The sequence below is a fragment of the Neophocaena asiaeorientalis genome, unplaced genomic scaffold (genome assembly GCF_003031525.2).
Source record: "Neophocaena asiaeorientalis asiaeorientalis breed wild unplaced genomic scaffold, Neophocaena_asiaeorientalis_V1.1 scaffold268, whole genome shotgun sequence".
In the NCBI taxonomy this organism is placed as follows: Eukaryota; Metazoa; Chordata; class Mammalia; order Artiodactyla; family Phocoenidae; genus Neophocaena; species Neophocaena asiaeorientalis.
The window spans coordinates 1724379-1738690 of NW_020173979.1; the positions used below are offsets into that span (position 1 = coordinate 1724379).

The 14312-nt window shown below is 37.0% G+C and overlaps 1 protein-coding gene across 2 annotated transcripts in view; it reads right to left on the reverse strand.

Moving 5' to 3' along the window:
- CPEB4 (cytoplasmic polyadenylation element binding protein 4) overlaps nucleotides 1-14312 on the reverse strand; it is a 63915-nt gene that overhangs the window by 37774 nt on the left and 11829 nt on the right. For both annotated transcript variants that reach the window (XM_024753343.1, XM_024753342.1), the window contains exon 2: nucleotides 6596-6677. In XM_024753343.1, coding sequence (XP_024609111.1) covers nucleotides 6596-6677 — 82 coding nt within the window. The remainder of the gene's footprint in view (nucleotides 1-6595; nucleotides 6678-14312) is intronic.

The following is a 14312-nucleotide window of genomic DNA, read 5'->3' on the forward strand; positions in this document are numbered from 1 at the left end:
TCACATTTTGTCCTCCCAGGCATTGCCCTTTCCCCTCCTCCCCTTGAAAAATTTAAAACAAAATAAAACAAAACAAAAAACAACAGCAATCCTCAACGTGGAAAAGTATAGTCACACAGTTTGAAACCGACACCTCTGTAAACTCTGCCTGCACTGTGCTGTGAGGAATCAGAAAAATCCTGACCAACAGTAAATCAAAAAGGAGACAGTGGGTCCGAATTACGAATACACCCTGCACCAGTAATACACAGAAAATCACGCCCCACCACTTTGCCCCCTTCTTCCTCACAAAGGAAGTTACCTCAACACAGAAGCCCAGGTCCCATCCTACGGCACAACTAAGTCAAGCAAAAGAGAAAGAATGTTTAGGATGTTCCATTTCAGCAGTCAGGAAAGGGAGAGTGGGGAAGGAGAGGAAACCACCTCACTTCTAATAGCCACACGCGAGGTTCAACTGTAGCCACGTTTATGGACTGTATTCTTTGCTGTGTGCCTTACTCCATTACTGATGAAGCTTCTAGGCGTAAGGTAATTTTCTGCTCCCCAGAGACCGCAGCCACTCCCCTGCTATGCTGCTTTGAATTACTTGGTATCACCCAAGCAGAGCAAGAAAGAACCAGCCGAGTTCAGGAAGGCTCCAGCCAGGTTTGCAGAGCTGCTGCCTGGAAGACTCTGAATCTTCAACACTTGTAATATTTAAAGATCCCCCAATTCACCAGAAGACGTTTGATACCACATAATGGTAATTTGTTAAGAAGGAGAAATCTGATTATGAATCCAAGTAAAATTTAGCCGTTTTGCTTTATCCGTGTCTTCTTTATGGTACTTTGTATCATGGCCCATTAAATATCCCTTGAAGAAAAACGTCCATCTAATCCTTTAAAAAGGTGACTGGGGAGTGGGGTGCAGAGCAGTGCCTAGTTGTCTCTCCTCAAATTGCCACAGGCAAACTGATTTAAATAGGAAACGGTTAAATACTGTAAGAGATTACATCTCCCCACAACTATTTCAAATAAATCATTTAAATAATATTACAGAAACAGAACTTATTCGGTAAAAGTCCCTTTCATTTTCTAGAACTGTATTTACTCTGAAACTCAGATTTATAACTGAATGATATTAAATTTAGTCCTATTGTCAGCAACTCTCACGGAAGGTTTCCAGAGCTATCTCGGTGTACACAAAGTCAGTATACAGTATCTGTTCAAAACATCTGTATCGGTATACAACATCTGTTCTTGAAAATACTGAGCTAAGTGACTGCAATTTGGAGTATAGGAATATTAAAACAATTGTGGATCGAAGGAAAATTTAAGGTTTTCTGCTTATTATTTATGATATCTTTTTAAAGCAGCACTAACTTTATTCCTTCCCCTACTGTAAAGATATAGAATTTAAATAATTATCCCAACAGTCACTCTCTCCCGCAGTGACATAAAAAATCTTATAGAAAATTAACAAAACTGGCTTTGTGTACTAAACTTTCAACTGAGTTTCATGATTTTCTTCTAGAGATTATTATAAATGGTTCTGCTTAGCAGCAAAGAAAAGAGGCACAGATGGAATCATCACTTGCCCACTCGTTGAAGCATTTGTTTCAAACAAATTCACAGCCATGAAAAATAGTTTGGAGAGGGCCCCTAATTTAATGTGTAGATAAGGAAAAAAAAATCTCAGAAGTATTTTAAAATGCAAGGTCACGGTACCTTCAGCAGTCTGGAATTAAATGCATAGCATTTTTGGAGTAGGTCCAGCTCTTAAAATAAGTTCTTATTAAATTAATGCATGAGGCAAGTGAGGCAGTAAGGTCTAACACACTCCCACTACTTACTTGAATGACATATGCAATAGGTTTCTCGGGCACAACGGGAATATGTAAAAGACTGGCGCTTTAAACAATTTGCATTTCTGAATGCAATCATCATTGCCCACATGCAAATTAAGTATTTAAAATGCCTGAAACTCAGAGGGACTGGGGTAGATATGCTGAGCTTCCCCTTCCAAAAACTGGAAGCAAGATACTTCCTATAACAATATGAAGAGTGGAAGACTCTAATTTCACAGTATTCTGAGGAAAAATAAAATGATATTCTGATTCATAATTTAGTTAATTAATATCTGAAGAACAACTATATAATGTTTTGACAATTTACAGATTGCCTTTGTTCTCTCAATAATTTTGCTGTCTCATTTGGCTTTCTAGTAAATGAAGCAAACTGGATATTAAATTGTTTTCATATATATGATTTAAAACACTCAACCACTACTATGAAACTCTGAATTGTTCTACTCTGACATCTGATAATTTTCAAATACTCGTTTTTGTCTCTTTATTCCAGTGCTGTCTCCGTCTGCTTCCATTCCATGAACTACTGCTTCTTGGTTTATACATATATTCCTTTATTCCCTTCACATACAGGAAAGAACATTTTAAAAGTCTCCTTAATTTTTAGAGGTTTCTCCTACTGTACACTGAATGTAATACCACTTCATGAATCTTTATTTCACTGTGTCCAAACTATGCTTCATAAGGGCTGAAAACAGATGCACTCGCACGTGTTTTTAATCTATTTCATGCTGCTCCATTTCTAAACAGTAAGTAGCAATTTCACAGGCAGGAAAAAACGTAAGTAACAGTAAGACACAATACTTCCCAAATAATCATCTCAGCATCTACAATAGTAAAAGATTTTCCTGTCCAGGTGAAGAAAATACTTGATAAGCCTAATAATTATAGTAGCAATGCACAAGCTGCCATCTCAGAGATCAAAATTCAAAAAAGTCTACAGAGCGGGCTCTTAGCTTGTAAGACTGGGTGTGCAGTGAGGAAAATGAAATCGTTCTCTGGGGAAGAAGTGCTACAGACTGTCACTGGTGTTAGTTATGGAGAAGGCAGTACATAATTTCGTGGATAAAAATACTACATACAGACATGCCAGCTGATCAGTGAAAGGACATGGAGATAAGGCAGAGGGAAGACCCTTTTCTTCTCCAAGAGGTAAACCTCTGTACATGGAGAAAATGACAGTAGCCTTAAAATTCTTAGAAAAACTATTTTTAAATGAACTGTAAAAATATATATATATAAATTATGAAATGAAGGCTGGCTATTCTGTTTGCACATTTCTTTAAAAAAAAAGGTTGCTAAACAAGCCAACTGGAATCAACAGCATATTCATAAAAAATAAACTCAAAAATTATATTTGAAAGTTCCTAGGCATATTAACATCTTGTCTGTTGATGGCAAAAATAAAATAAAATTTTAAACCCACTTCATTAAGGGAGATTTTTTTCTTTTTTCCCAAAAGGAAAAGGCAAATTCAATTTGGGGTTTCTTTTTTTTAATTTAAATAAATAATACAGCCTTAACGACTTCATTCAATTGACAGGTCTTGTATCAATTTTAGGCTTCATTATTTAAACACATACACACAAATGACATATCTATGAGGAATTGCAAATGAAAATAAAAATAAATGAAAAACAACAACAAAAATAAATAAGTAAATAAATGAAGTCATTCATGATATATTTTATAGTTATTTTTAAGATAAAACTAACCCAAATATAAAACCTGCCTCCATATGATAGTTTTTTTAAAACAATTTTCAAATTAATTTTTTGAAAGGCATATTATTCTATACTAGTCTCATAGAAATAATGCCCATTTTCTGTTTTATCTGTTTCTAAGGAAGCAGAGCCCATGAAGAGGCTATTTATTCATTTTCAAAATGGACAGGCAGTTTTATATACTTACTTTAAAAGGACAATGTGTTAGATTTTTTAAAGATATTCAGCTTTTATTATCACCTTTAAACAAAATTTCACAATAGAACCACTGTTAAAATCAAACATAGTTTTCCTAAAATAGCTATCTAAATCAGCAGAGAGTTTGACAAGAAATAAAGTATTCCCCTGAGCAAAACTGCATTGCGATAGACTACAACGGTATAAAGTTCATCATCTTGGTTTAAAAAAAAAAAAAATCAAGCATAACTGCAGTCTGGCATTTTAGGACCATGAACTCATCTGTGAATTCCTTACTTCTCTTAGAAGGAAAAAATACACAAAGTTCATTTAATATGCTTAAGTCACCTTGGCACTCATATTGAAACCGGTTTTCTCATTTGATAAGCATGAAAACAGACTTAATAGATGTTTAGTAATACTCGATACCATTTATTGAGTGTCTTCTCAATGAACTGACAGTATGCTGTATTTTATAGACACATGATATCATTTAATCCTCATAACTACCACAAGACTGTAGTGGCAGAATGGCAATTTATATATATTTTTTTTTTTTTTTTTTTTTTTTTTTTTTTAGCGTCCCCAGCATCGGCAGGCGGACTCTCAACCACTTCCCCACCAGGGGAGCCCCAGAATGGCAATTTAAATCCAGGTCTATGTGACTGCAAGACCCATGGTCTTTCCATCATGCCACACTTCCTCTTTCATGACATAATTTCACAAAACGTTTGTGTTCCCACGTTAGGTCAATCAGTTAATTTTTTCTGTCACCAGACTTAACTTTTAATTATCTCTACAGAATCAGCCTAAAGAAACCTAATTTAGGTAAAAATTGGTAAGAATAAATTTAAAAGGGAATGTAGAATAAAGGCAGAAGTTTACACAATGAGCCACTTAGCAAACTAGAAGAAAAAATAAACCTGAGTTGTCCTCACTGTATCCGATAAACCAAGGAAATGTTGTTAATCCTATTAGAATAATGTGTGCAAACTCTTACATAAACACTAGTTAGAAGCTTATTTCTTAGAAGCATCACATAATAAAGTGTTTATACTGCTGCCATTTGTAAACTGTTTTCTCTGATAAAAAACATAGGTACTTATCATGAAAATGAGTTCTAATTATTATCCCTATTATCTAGTACATAAGAGAAGAGGCTCTCAAAAAAAAAAAGTTGCTGAGGAAATCAATTAAGGAAAAAAAGTGTCCTTTAGAAACTTTTTCTGTACTTAACTTTTAATTCTGAAACAATCATACATTCACATCAAGTTACAAAGAGTAGTACAGAGAGATTCTGTACACCCTTTTTCCAGTGTCCTCAACTGGGAACATCTTACATAACTATAGTACAAAACCAGGAAAGTGAGACTGTATAATTCATAGACTACTCAGATTTCTCCTTTAGCTCCTTTATTTTAAAGTGTGCAGTTTTTCTGGTGCTAGACAGAGCCTTAGACTCTCCTAATTTTTCTGATGGGAAAACAAAGGTTCGAAGAGGCTGAAGGACTAGCCAAAGTCAGAATGCTAAGAAGTGACCAAAAAAAAAAAGCCAATTCTGAGAGATCTCTTTCCTCAGAAACAAAGTATGCAATCAGATTACAGGCCATCAGAATTCCCTGAGGAATTCAGTCAAGCCCTTCAAAACAATCCCACTTCAAAGTTAGTTCATCAGATGGACACATATTTTTTCACATATTATTTTTCATCTCTCCAGACCTCAAAAAAATTCCTCATAAAAAAATTTATTGTTATACGTTTGCTGAAAAATAGTTTTACTGCATCAGTAATATGATAAACCAAACTCAAAGGAAAACTAGGCCAAGCTGGTTACCACTTGAAGTCACAGGCTCTTTGCCACCTTTGATCCCAGCACAAAGCTGTGTTGGCACAAAGCAGGCTCAGAAACATTGGATGAATTAATGAATGAATGAATGAATGAGCGAACGAACAAACAACGTGTGACAGGACCAAATATATCAAACAACCCAAATGTCTTTAAAAAATAAATAAATAAACTCTTCAGTCTAGTAAAACGAGATTTTTTTGCAGAAAAATATTTTATTTTGTGGGGTAGTTTTCACAAAATCAGAGCTAGAATGGCCCTTAGAGAACATCTAATCTGCTCATTCTCAACTCTGGCTACACATGAACATCACGTGAGACACTAAAAAATATCATAAGCCCCACCCCACACTTGGGATGGGGTCCAGGCACCTGTATTTTTAAAGCTCCCCATTATTAAGTCCCTTACCATAAGAATGGTTCTAAGTCCCCTATTAAAGATGAAGGAATTGAGGGCTAGTCAAACTGTAATATCTTATTCAGGGTAAAAGAATTGAGACCAGAATCCAAGTGGGAATAGCACTATTTTTTTTAACATAATACAGAAGAAGTATTTCAAGAACTACAAAGCTTCATTTTAACTTTGAAACTGTTGGCCATTTTAAAAAACATGAAACTAGGCCAAAAAATCTATCAACATTTGAACTCTTCCTAGTGTATAGGCACTGTCATTGGTGAACAGACATAAAGGTTTTGCGGCACTTAGCAGGTTTTGCCTGAGAGATAAAAAAAAAAAAATTAGAAGTATGGTTCCCATCTTTCCAGCTAACTGCCCTCCCTACTCTTGTAGGTAGTTCCCTTAATTGGTATTGTGAAGGGCTTACAGCGGATGCGCATAAAATGTTTGTTTTTGAACAAAAAGACGTACATGTATAAAATTGATGGAACTGACTGGATATAAAATATGAATCTATAATATTTGCCATATTGCTCATCATGTTACATAGATAATACACATTTTAAACTATTTACTAAAATCAAATAGTTACATTTGGAAAATTACCTTTAATCGAATCATTTTCAGCTCTCATTATGTCAATGAGTGAACTCTCCAGTGAGTGCATGTCAAAAGTCCTGGGACGATCCTGTAAACACAAACAGCCACAAACCACTTTTAAGACAGCATTTAATTATAAAAGAGGATAATAAGCTGTATTTGATGGGACACATCAAAAAGTGGCAATTTTCCTCCCTCTCTGTATAAGGCACATTATTACTACATTTTATTTTTAACACTTCCAAAACACCAAAACCACAAAAGTTAGGTACCCAGGGCTCAGCAAAGATTGATTTGATTTCTAATAATAATTTCAATAAAAGCATAACTTTCATGAACAAAGCAAAAACAAACTAATTTTCATATGGTTAAGAATATTAAATAAATGTAAAAATAGAATTCATAATCTTTCTCTGTCACTTAAGATTGCAGTCATGTGGCAAAGCTTCCCAAACTTGCTCTGGCAGTAATCTACTAAGGTGGCATCTACATGTGCTATTCAGAATAGCTACATTTACTTATAAGCCAAGATCTGAAAATAATCATCAAATGTCTGTAAGACCACCAAGTGGTCTTACAAAGTATTCTTGTGCAAGTATGTGCAAAGTATTCTTGATTTTTCTGCCATTAAAGGAAAGACAGGGTGTGGAGAACACTGCTGGTCTAAACCTCGGCTTAACAAAATGCACTTCATGAGTGGGTGAGGAATCTGAAAATATACAACCACCCCAACTGCTGGGGCATTCTTCAGGACAAAAAGTACTAGAGATAACTAAAATTAAAGTTTAGCTTGACAGTGAAAAGTAGATGAAAAAGTTTTCAAATTAAATACTGAAGGGAAGAAGTAATACATGTTTCTGACCCACCTTAAGAATAAATAAACACATTAACACGTATAAAGACCACAGCAAGGGTATTAAAGAAAAGGAGGTTTTTTCCAAAGCCCTCTTTATTACATTTTCTCTCTCATTACTTTTTTTTTTGGCGGTACGCGGGCCTCTCACTGTTGTGGCCTCTCCCATTGTGGAGCACAGGCTCCGGACGTGCAGGCTCAGCGGCCATGGCTCACGGGCCCAGCCGCTCCGCGGCATGTGGGATCTTCCCGGACCGGGGCACGAACCCGTGTCCCCCGCATCGGCAGGCGGACTCTCAACCACTGCACCACCAGGGAAGCCCTCTCTCATTACTTCTTAACTCAAAGCTTTGGCTTTGTAAAAGGATTCGCCTCATTTTATCCCTTATTTTTTTTCCACACTTGTTGGGATCTCACTTTTCCACCTTCCAGCTTCTCTAGAACTTTAAGGTTGATAGGGCAAAAGTAGTCCTTTTGATCATCCTGACACTTCTCCTTTGTCCTTCCATAACACTACTCACCCTGTACTATTATTATCCTTCCATGAAATAGGGACCACCCCTCCTGACCCCACCCACCACACAGATATCCAGTAATATTCACTGAATTGTTTTAGGATACAAACATTTTTTTTTTAACTTCTGCAACCTGAGGGGTCCAAGGGCAGTTACACTGGGATATAATCCATATTTAAAGTAGAGAGCATTACAGGTTTTTTTCCCGGGGGTGGTGGGGGATGAAGATGGGAGGGGAGCAGATGCCTTAACATGCTCTTCGGCTCCCAACTGGTATGGCTCTTGCAGAATATCTTTCCCACTTTCCCTCCTGATCCTTTCCTCATTGTCCTCATCTTCTCAATACGGTCCATAGAGAGGCAGGAGGACAGGCGGCCAGAATGAGAATTTCTAAGGTTAGTGTTCACAAAAAGGAAAAACTCTTCTGTTTTTATCCTTCCTCATCTCAAGCCCTGAATTAAATCAAAACTTTATTGCACATTCTTTCGGAAGCCAAGTGGATTTGAGGCATAACTGGAGAAACAAGTTAAGACAAAATTCCGCTATCTCTTTCTGCAGTAGCTGGATTTGTCCTCCCTCCAACAATCTATGCACCACACTCAAAATCAGGCCAGCCACTATCTCTTCTCCACAGCAAAACCAGTCTTGGAGACACTAATGCTCAGTGTCTGTTCCCTTGCCTATGTTCTCTGTCAGTTTCCCAAGGGTAGGAAGTATGTCTTACATCAAAAGTTCCCAATGTTTGTAACTCCCAAAGGGTGATGGGTGTGCCAAGATATCATCTCCTCAACCCACAGGACTGCCCAGAGGGCATGATGTGGCAGGAACTCCCTGGCAGATGATTTCTATTTCTATATTATCATTTTCTATGCGTGCCATGATGTGAAACAGGTTGAGAAGCCTTGTTCCACGTATCCGTATCACTGTGCCTCACACAGGGCCTGGCAGCTTAGAAAGACTGCGTATGTTTCCTCAACTGAGGAATGAATGAATTCCTTCAAGTAATTTATTTTAAATGTTGGAAATATTTCTTTTCTCCTATTTCCTTATCTTGAGGTTTGTTTTTATACATCCCCTTTCCGGCTGTAGAGTTGTAGGGGGTTTTCTGGGTCAAAATGTAATGGTGGTGGGGAGAGATGGAAGAGGAGACCTCAGCCTTTTTTTTTTTTTTTTTAATGCAACTAAAGTAGTAAGCAACCTGTGAACTTCCAGAACTTGCATTTTGCCAATCACTGAATGACAAGAGCACCCAAGAGAATCAGTCGATAAAGAATATTATACAGTGTTTTTGTTTGTTTTATGACAGCTGTTTCCATCCAGTAAGTAAAGAAGCCTCCTTTTCACCTATAATTTAGCGAAGCCACTTCATACCGCCCCCTCAGCCTATTGCCTAGAATATAAAGATTTTTGCTAAAATAACCACTGACTTCTAATTGGTACATTAGAACTAAAATCCTAAATGAATATTTAAATTTTCAGTAATGCTTTGTGGGATTAAAAAACAAACAAACAAAAAGCCCTCTATCCTTTTTACACTTATACTAGCTTTCCTTTCATTTGTCACGATTTAATACAAGGATGCTAAATAAATACCAATACACAAACTCTGATCAACTGGTACTGACTCTCAGATGCAATGTGTTGAGAAGAATTTTCAGGCTCTGAATGGAATTAGAAGAAAACAGTGTCTCAACAGACACTTGTAAGTGCAAGATACAGACCCAATGGCACAAGCACCACATTTTTGCCAACCCTGGTCTAATATGTACTCCTCCCACGATCCAACCTTATTCGCAATTACAATTATTATAAACTACTTTACATTTGTATAACACTTTGTTTCTTATGATGCTATGGTAATTCAGAGTTTCAAGCCACATATTTTGTCAAGTAAACATTCTGTTCTCAGAGAGGGTCCAAAGTTTATCATTCTTGATTACTCCCTCACCGACTTTTTTCTGTCTATTTTAAGTATCTAATTTTACAAAAAGGACCAAAATGTAAATGTCTGTGTCATTAAGAAGTAGGTGGAGGGGTACAGACACAAATAAACCCAAGGAATAAGAACAGCACAAACAATGTTGGTTTTCCTGCCCAAGAACCAAAGTGACAAGTCAAGAGTGCTTTGATTTCTATATTTCATCCTTTGATTTTTCCTTTCTGGCTTGCTAATTGAGCCAAATATCAAAACCACTTACCTATTTTCTAGAATCCATTTCCCAGAAAGTAAACTAACTATAAAATAGAAACCTTGCTAAGTGACAGCTCTTCTTGATTGAACTTGAGCTGATTATCAAAATATGAACATCAGCCTAAATCAGTGGAACCGAGCATTAGGCACTAGGAAGCCAGCAGTGTCATGTGAGCTTGGCATTTTCATCCTCTAGACCCTTTTCCTGATCCAAAAAAGGAAAGAGTTTGATTAGATCTCTGATATTCCTTTCCCACAAACAAAATACACTTGTATTTTAGCTTTTCGATATCCTAAGATAGTCTGTGCTCTTTCAAGATTTGCAGTTTAAATTATGATGGGTATGGAAGGAATCAAAGATGTGAACAAGAATGACTGATCAAAGTTTATCACTTCTTGCCCACAAAAAGGTGGGGGGATCAATGACTAATTAATAATAAAATGAACTTTTATAGTCTTAAAAGGACAGTCACTGCGTTTTCATTATGCTAAACATAATGCAAAATAAGAAGCATTTTCCAAAAAACTTACTTAAAACAATTTATTGAAGGGGGATGTCCTGATTTCCAATAAAAGTTCAAAGACTCTATTGTAAAACAAAAAAACACTCATCTGCTTCAACCCACTGCTGCCAGTTTCTCTTGGCAGACTACAGAAATAAAAAGCAGAAAAGCAGAGCTACCCTTTACTGAGCATCTACTGAGTACCTGACATTATTCTAGGTACTCTTTAAATACCGTCTTAATTAATGTTCAAACCTCCTTTTAAGTTAGATTGTATTATTCTCTTTTTTTTTTTTTTTTTTTTTTTGGACCACTGTGCCACCAGGGAAGCCCTATTATTCTCATTTTAATGACAAAAACTAAGACTAGAGAAAATCCACAGTTTGCAGCACAGACAGGTTACTGCCTACCTAGTTCAGCAGCTTAGTCAGGATGCAAGCCCAAGTTTCACTCCAAAGCAAATGGGCTGCCTTGGGTAAAGTAACAGTCATGGCAAAAGACCACACTAGTTAAGATATATTAGAATAAATGAGATACTCTGTCTGCCATAAGGGTCCTAGGGGCAGGAATGTGCTGGCTAGCACCTGGCAAACATTAGGCACTCAAATATGACTCAATAAATGAAAGAAAGAACAAAAATTAGTATAAGAGTAATATAGGATAATGTCGGAGATACTAAAAACATAAGAAGAGATAAAGAAGCTTTATCTTCCTTCTTCCTGTTGAGATGACAGATAGATGTGGTCCACAAATTAAAGACCTAACACAAATGCATCTCTAGGTTAACTACGGCCAACCACAGGAGCAGAAGTGGTAGTAATAGCAATAATAATAGTACCAGCAGCTAACGTTTAACAAGCTCTAATGCTTCACATGCATATTCTCATTTATTCCTCACAAAAATCCTATACAATTAAGTGTTAAGTTATTATTCCATTTCACAGATGAAAAAAGTGAAGTTTAGCATGATTAAGTAACTTTACCAACATCAGGTAATGGAGAAGGCAGAATCTGAACCCAGGCCTTCTGACTCTAGAACATGTGAGCTTAATAACCATGAATGAAAATAAAAGACCACCAATTATTTTCAAGGCTCAGCAAAGCAAACTTGATTACAATGTGTAGACCTCTTCTTATTTTGTAAAAATTAATTGTATTTAATATATTGAATTGTAACTTGTTGGTTTCAGTTTCTGTCATCTCTACTTCACAGGACAATTTCTAAAGGAAAAACCACACAAGCCACTATGAAAATCAAAGTTGATAAAAATAACCTTCTGACAAAACAAATTAGTATTTCAAACAGCAGGACCTGTCCTTTTAATATACACCTGAATAATCCTGACTGCCACAGCAAAATAGGAAGACCTATGTCAGCAAAGAACTGATGACATGTCTTTTTATAACATCCCAGAGTAGCCACAAAAAGGACGTGAACCTGTTGGGTCCATTACAATCAGGATGAACAACCAGATTGCAATTATGCCACAAACCAAAATTATCATTTTTGTAGCTTTTAAAAAAAAATCCAGATGGATAATGTAAGCCAGTGTTTCTCATACTTAAGAGTATATCAGAATCATCTGGAGGTCCTGTCAAAACATAGACTACCGGGTCAACCCGCCAAGTTTCTCATTCAGTAGGTCTGGGTAGGGTCCAAGAATTCACATTTCTAACAAGTTTCCAAGTGAAGACAGGGACCACATTTTGAGAACCACTGAGTTAAGCAATTCCATTCCACAGGTTAACTTCATTAGATACTTGGGGGTGTGAGTTGTAGCTTACATTCTGTTGACAGCTGTGATGCAGTCCAGCTTAAATATTCTACATCAACCATTCTAAGGTTTCCTTATGAAGAGAAAGGGCTTTGCTCTCAAAACCCAAATCAAAGCCCTCTCTTCCAAGCTCTAAGATGCATAAATTGGATAAAAGATTACAATTCAGTTCAGTTTCAACAGAACAACCACCTTGACCACTCCATTAATTGTTCCTGTCTTCTTATACTTGAGTTAGTATGTTTTAGCATTACTAGAACTGGTCTAAAACACAAAATGTACTTAATTGAACGTGCCCACATTATTAAGAACCAAAGCCAAAATTCAGCTACTCCCTTTACTCATTGCCTTCCTATAAAGACATACATTACTGTGAGCATCACTTCTCAGACTGCTAGGTATCTGTATCAGCTTATGGAAGTTTCTCTTTCCGGCTTAAACTTTCCCTGGTGAAGAAGGGAAAGGAAAATATTTTGGTTTGAAAGGCAAAGTCTATGCCAGTGTATCAGCTGCCAAAATAAATAGGAAGCCTGAGATGCCAGCACAGCCCATAATTAATCAAAGGTAACTCTGGGAGTTTTAATCCAAAATTTGCCAAAATGTAAATATTTTTCTTGGATGAAGTATTTAAGGCCACAGATACCAAAGGTTGGCAATATAGTCAGCTTTCAAGATTCCACTACCAGATGACCCTTCCATCCCTGTGCAGGCACAAGTCCCTTTTTCCCCACATCCCCCTAGAACGCTGACAGCCCACATGATATTGACAAGTTCTGGTAGAGCTACCCACCCCCTCTGCCACTGGACTGCGAGCTCCACTCACCTCCACAGCCACAGACTGTAGCAACTGTGGAGCATCCAGTAAGTACCTCATCATCGTTACCATCATCATTAAAGCGGCTAACATGTCCCTCCTGGCTCTGTGTTGTGTCTCAGATGAATGATGTATGATTTATGTACATTAGTTCCTCACAACCATCATGTAAAGTGGATACAATTATCACCCCCATTTTAGGCAAACGAGTTCTGAGAAGTTAACTACTTGCCCTCAAAGTCACGAAGTAAGTGGTGGAGTCTGACTTCAGAGCAGAAGCTCAGAAAAGTGGTCCATTTAAATGAGCTTTGTCATGACCTAGAAATTCCAATCTATCAACACCTGCAAGGTATGAAATCCTTCACTGTATACAGGGTCTGAATGCAGAGAACAAGTGTCAGAGGTTAAAGTGAAAGAGGTAATTACCTGAAGTAGGAGAAACCACATTTAATAGCATCTCATATTTCTTAGCAGGATCCCTCTTCAGTCAGTGCTTTCTCATTAGGACCGCTTTATAATGAGGCAGAGTCTTCCAGATCTTGGGCTACCAAGTGCTTCCTAATAGAATAATAAACTATAACAAAATGAATCAATGTCTTTGGAGTATTACCCTGACTGGATCAATAGCTCCATTTTCTTCCACATGAACTGATGAATCTGATCTCTCCAGAAAGCCTTTGAGAAAATTTTCTTTTATCCCACCTTCACTAAATAAACCACATTCAAGTTCACCATTAGAAATCCTTAAAGTGGTAAATATTTCTTGTCACCACTTGACTGTATTAAACACACAACTTGGCATTCTAGACTTGATTAGTCAGGTCCTAAATCAATAGACCCCTTCCTCTTGTTAACTATTTGTTCATTTTCACCTTGCCTGGCAGAGGGAAATAATTAAAATCTAGTCCAAGACCTGCGTGTAAATCACCACTTAGAAGACAACTGATCTTGACTCTGCATTGTCTCTGAACCTTGATTTCATCATGAAAATAAGGATCCCACCTCCCTTATAAAACTGGGATGCGGAGAAATGAGACAAGGTCCGCACCACGCCCGCCAGCTAGGAGATCCT